The sequence below is a fragment of the Eutrigla gurnardus genome, assembly GCF_963514095.1.
Source record: "Eutrigla gurnardus genome assembly, chromosome: 3".
Taxonomy (NCBI): Eukaryota; Metazoa; Chordata; class Actinopteri; order Perciformes; family Triglidae; genus Eutrigla; species Eutrigla gurnardus.
The window spans coordinates 26,787,693-26,793,827 of record NC_139917.1 but is presented as its reverse complement, the minus strand read 5'-3'; the positions used below and the strand labels follow the sequence as shown (position 1 = coordinate 26,793,827).

The following is a 6,135-nucleotide window of genomic DNA, read 5'->3' as shown; positions in this document are numbered from 1 at the left end:
ATACAGTTCATCACCAGCAGCACTACCAGAGCAATATTCCTACATAGCTAGTGTTACCTGTAGAGGATACATTTGTTTCTACTTACGTTATCACTTTTAACACGGTGACACAAGTGTACATTTTTTACGCTTTCAAAACTTTTGAAAGTTTTATATATTTTTTTGTTAATGTTTGTTTTATAACATGAGTAGGTTATTGTAGAAGTAGCTCTTTGCTTTCTTTTGTCAACATTTGTCATGTAGCTTGCATCATTTTGGCTCAACAGGCTGCATCGACCAGGGAATCAGGGAGTAGTTTGACATTTTGGGACATTTTTGACTTTCTAGGATTAGATGGAGTTGGATGAGAAGACTTCACTCTCAGGCCTGTTAGCTTAGTTTTACATAAAGACAAAAAAATTTGAGCAATTCACGCTAGCAGTTGTGCTTTAAGCTAAATGCTAATATTAGCATGTTAACACGATCACAATGACAATGCTAACATGGTGATGTATATTACTTACTGTGTTAGTTGCTAAATAGCATTAAACAAAGTAATGGACGATTTTAAATGTTGACCCAATGTTGTCATTGAAAAGTCAGGTGATCACAAATTCATCTGGTTTCATGGCAATCATCCAATAGTGGTCCAGACATTTCACTTATAGCCAAAAATGCTAAAGAAGTCAGGGGATCCACCAAAGATTCATCCTCTGGGGACCATAATTGTTGTAGAAAATGAATCTATAGAGCCACTAGCATGGCAATGAAAATGTCAATTGCGCCGGACTATTTCTTTGCCGGACGTTTTTACACTTTTGTACAGACTAAACAAACATGTTAATTCATTAATGCTTTACGGGTGGGTAGTATGTTGATTTTATTCCCTTTGGTCAGAACTTCCTGTTTCCAGTCTTTGTGCTAAGCTAAGCGTTGCTATGCTGTAGCTTCATGGATAGCATGAAGACACGAGAGTGATGTTGGTCTTCTCACCTAACTTTCAGCATGAAAGAGAAATAAAATACAAAATAAAAATGTCAAACTATTCCTTTAATCACTGAAGGAAGAAAATAAATGATTAAAATCCTTGAGACATGAAGACATTGGTCTCGAGGTTATCCTGGTCAGTTGCTTCTGCAAGAGGCAGAGTGCTACTAGCTATTCAACACACACACATAAGCTACATGCACACACCCTAACAAGGTTTTAAGACAGCTAACACTAAAATATTGTGTCTTAGGCATTTCACGCCAGACCATTAGTGACCACTAGTTGCTTGTGTTGTCAGAGGGGTTTTTTTTCTTCACCATGATGCGGTTTGAGAACTAAATCTCACAGAAGCCGAACGTACACACACAAACAATATAATACAGCTGGAGTTTATGGTGCAAATCTGTGAATAAAAACTTCTGTGTAATAAGCGTTTGCTGTGTTTTGTTCCCCCATAAACAACCGGCGGGAAATAACCACTCTTTTCACCTACTGCGGAAACTCATTTTCACGTGTGCTTTCATGCTATACATAAACCGAGCACAGCCAGGAATGAAAAAGAACATTTGATGGTACAAGTAAAGCAAATGTACAGATGGGTACGACAGCCACGCCCCCAAAGAAAATCAAGTTAGCTAAACTGCCAAAACATACAGAACAGGCAGTGAACACTCATGTAACGTACAGAAGGTACAGCGGCAGAGAGGTGGACAGGTTTGCAGGGGGGGGGGGGTTTGAGGTGGCGTGACACTTGCATCCTATCAGAAGAGGACTATACTAATTTAATTTAGGGAAACATCTGGTTTAGACAACATGCATGCATACAGTCCACGTGTTGACTTCGCATTCCCGGTGTCTCTTAGAGGGGCAACTTTTTTCTCTTCCCCACCAGATTGAAAGCTATAAAAACAAAACTTCCAGAATGTACTGAGGGCATGTGTTTAATTGCACACACACACACACATGTGACTTGGTACACAGCAGCAGGCTATAGGCTGCACTCCCTTCTTCCGCTCTGTGTCTGAGCCAACCGGTCCATATGGAAAACGTCTCCTCACAGGCAGCGTCTGTTCCTCTGTTTAGCTTTGCATGTTGAAACTCACTGAGTGCAGTCAGGCCTGATTTTAAACCCCAGATCCGTTTGGTTGAATGGGGATACTGAGCACTGCCATTGTTCAGTGTGACTTTGATATAATTCAGATTTAATGGGACTCAGATGTCAGTATTTATAATGATTGGCTTTTCATTGTATTTTCTTTTCTACCAGCTTGTGTGCGTTCATCTTGTTTTGTGATTTGGAGGCTGTACTTGTGATATTGCAGTTTCCTTTTGTGAAATACTTCATTGGGATTTATCACCCAGAGTTTTTTCAAATGCTCCAACTGGTCAACATCCATCACTTTATACAATTTAACATGGAGCGGGAAATTATTTGGCACAATTGGAAGCTTGCAATACAATACAAACCAGTACTGACATTTTTTTTATGAAAGTTTATTACGTATTTTCACCCATGTTAAGCTTTTTAGGGAGCAAGCAGCAACTTGGGGTTCAACGTGAAGCTGGGCATTAAACTGCCAACCTTCTGGTTAAAGGACGACCTGAAACACAGTGCCCTGTGTGTCTGAACAACACAAGTTTGAAGATGCTAAAATGCCGCATGGCCATGTAGCAACAAAGTCTCCACAAATAGTGGGACTTTGTTTGTTAAGACGAACATGATGAGGTTTTTTATTATTATTACAGGGTCGAAGATCAACCCTCAGCAAATAACTTCTGGCTGCAATTTAGCACCAGACCTTTCTCAGTCCTCTCCTCCCCCTCTCCCCCATCATCAATAGTCAAAGAACCTCTTATGTGAGATTATATAATGTCTCGCAACTCATTTTCACAGCATTTGGCTTCATTTGTGTAGCATTTTCAGCCCCCTTACCCTCCCCTCCCTCCCCCCTCAGCTTCCACAAACCTGCTGACCGCTTCCCCTCACCCCTCTTCCTTAGTTTATGTTCTCCCCCCTCCTTCCATCGATCTCATCCATCACTCTTTTAGTTTAGAACGTGCCACACAAGCTTCATGTGGTTGCTGTGTGTGTGTGTGTGTGTGTGTGTGTGTGGGAGGGGGGGTGCAGTGCTGGAGGAGGAGTTTGAGGCCTCCGGCTCCTCACCTGCATAATACCTTCTTTGTGAGCCTGAGCTTTATAAAGTCACTCTCAGATGCTTTCTACCCTTACATACCTCAACCTTCTGTGCGGATCCATACATTCATACACATCAACCCCAGACCATCACCGACTCCACCATGAGGACCAGGATGAGAGTGGCGATGCTGTTTCTGGCAGCAGCTGTTTGTGTGGCAAGCGCTCAGACCAACAACAGCAGCAACGCCAACAGGCAGCAGCAGCAGCTGCAGCAGCAACAGCAGCAGCAACAGCAACAGCAGCAGCAACGCAGCATCTGGGATGAGCCCATCAGATTCACCACCAAGACCAAAGACAGCTGTACCATGGTGGTGTCTGGAGCCGGGGACTATACTCGCCTGCGTGTCTCCTGCAAAGGTCCAAGCCAGGGCCAGACGGCAGGACGCTCATACTACTGCGACTTCCAGGGCAAGCCCAACCTGTGCCGCGCCTACAACCTCAACCCTCGCCACTTCTTCACCCAGATGATGTGGGACATGAGGAAGCTGAGCCACGCCTGCCAGGGACCCAAGGTCTACCGCCCGGCAATGTGCAAGAAATACCCTGACGAGGCCCAGATGAGCTTCCTGGCCTCTTGGCCCAAGACCACCACCCCCAAGCCCTCCAAGCCCGTCCAGGAGCAGCGTAAACCGGTGGTGCCCGTCCAGGAGCAGCGTAAACCGGTGGTGCCCGTCCAGGAGCAGCGTAAACCGGTGGTGCCCGCCCAGAGCAAGCCCGTCACCACTCCTAAGCCCGTCAAGCCCCAGCCGCAGCCCGTCAAGCCCCAGCCAGGCAAGGGCCCCCAGACCAAGAAGGCTACCCCCAAGCCCGGGAAGACCACTACGCGTCCCACAGAGCAGACCGACTCCAAAGCCACCCGCATCGCCTCCGAGTACTGCTGGAAGAGCTTCCACGGCGTCTGCAGCTACTTCATCAGCTGGTTCCAGAACTGAGGCGATACCGCAGACAGGTGGGTGAAATATTATGAAGAAAAGTTAGAATCAGTGAGAGGATGGATGGATGATGTGAACTGCAAAGCCAAAAATCATCTGTAGTGGTAGGACATGATTTTTTTGCTATATATAATTCATACACTCTGCATAGCTTATGGAGCACAAACTTTATGTTCAATGAATGATTGCTTCTCTTTGCTTGTTTCAGGTTGGAAACACCAGCGTCAGGCCTCCTCTCGGCTGCCTCAGACCTCTCCAGGGTCTGTGTGGGAGCCTGTGAAGTGCCACACTGCAGCATTTTACGGGTTGAGCGATGAACACTGGACCTACACTTGTGTACGCTTAGTGGATGATCGCTCGTGCTGTCATGTAGTGAACATGTCATTTTTGTTTTGTTTTTTTATCTCACAGCAAGGCAAAAGGGAAATATGGCAGGCATTTTGTTTGTATATGGTGTAAAATCCCCTCCTCGTGTCACATAAATGTTCCAACGACATGTGAAAGAGAATAAAGTCAGAGCGGAGACCTCACTTCTTCTACTGTGTCGCTTCGTTTCTTCTGCTGCAAAGGTCCCACACTCGTTCATTCAATAGGAGTCCTTGTTTATCCTCGTCGCCGGCTGTAACAACATGTCTGAGGAAATGGTGACCAGACAGAGTCAAGATAATACACAGGGCGCCTGGGCAGCACTTAAACACCTCTTTGTATGAGCTGATGAATTGAGTCTTAAGAGCTACCGTGTGCAGGAACAGAGGGGGGTCTGTGTGAGAGGCAACACACACTAGTTAGTGGATGAGAGGCTGCAAATCACTTTCACTCATCACAGTGAAAACACCAAAAACCTGGGAATCACTGCAATCTTTAGCAATACATTGTAGGCCTATTTTAGAACGTTAATAATATATAAAGAGTATAATCTTCAGGTTAAATCTCTGACAGTCGTCAGAAAATGTAGTGGAGTAAAAGTACATCCTTTTTCTCTGAAAAGTAGTGAAGTAGAAGTATAAAGTAGCATAAAAGGGAGAAACTCAAGTCAGAATTGTACATAAATGCAGTAAATGCAGTCACTTTGCACCACTGATCACATGTATTTACTGTTCAGTCGTGCTGAGGAGGCTGCAGGACCTCTAACGACCACAAGATGGTGCTGCTGAGCGGAAAGCCTGCTACCGTTCACTTACAGTAAATCCTCCACTACTATTTACACAGTGACTCAGCAATAAACCACTAACTTGTGTGGACTCGTGCCCACACGAGCCTTTACGAGGCTCCTTCGTGGTTCCCATGATGTCTCTGTTGCCTGCAGCAGCTGCATCACTGCAGGAATGAAGCAGGAGGACAGGGGGTGTGGATCCGTTGACTTACCCAGGTGGTGTGCTTTAATCTGATATCAACTTCACAGCATCAAAAACACATGTTTTGCATGTAAAATTTGATGTACAGTTCCTATTGTTGAACGTTGAGCAACTAACAACAACTCATAGACTTATATCTACATATTGAGGCTTTGTTTTGTTGCTCTTCTTACTGAATGGAATTTTCGTGCAACAACTTACATTCAAGTAGCTTTATTTATTTCCTAACATCCTACAATAATCCTAACATGTGATATTTTAATCTAATTCCTAATTTTGTCAGCACAAATTCTTGGTTCGCCCCATAATATAAACATACAATATCTGATGATTTAGCGGAAAAAAATGTGAAAAATTCCTGTTCATTTCAAAGGGAGAGGCTTCTACTGTAAAGGAATGTGTGTATTAGTTACTCCTGTATTCCAGGTAAGGTCCCGTCTCCTGAACAGATCTGTGCTGCTGCTGCTGATCTACATAACATCAGTTGTTTAGGCATTCATTTATCCTAACATAACTTTATTCATATAAATATCATGTAGGGGAAACCGACAACGTTAACAGTGTCTCCGAGTGCAAATAGACTGCATCTTTTCATTTTTCTTAATTTTTATAGTAGTATTTTGAGCGTTTATCACTAAAGATTTGTACTTTTTTTATAGGTTCCTGTGTCATTTATCATGGG

General features: G+C 44.0%; 1 protein-coding gene across 1 annotated transcript; it reads left to right on the top strand.

Annotated features, from left to right (window-relative positions):
- Positions 1-3,181: 3,181 nt before the first annotated feature.
- On the top strand, positions 3,182-4,628 carry fgfbp2b (fibroblast growth factor binding protein 2b). The gene is made up of 3 exons (XM_084005108.1): positions 3,182-3,807; positions 3,844-4,115; positions 4,307-4,628. Exons 1-2 carry the CDS (start codon positions 3,268-3,270, stop codon positions 4,096-4,098), a joined length of 795 nt encoding a protein of 264 aa, XP_083861234.1. The 5' UTR covers positions 3,182-3,267; the 3' UTR covers positions 4,099-4,115; positions 4,307-4,628.
- The last annotated feature ends 1,507 nt before the right edge of the window (positions 4,629-6,135 follow it).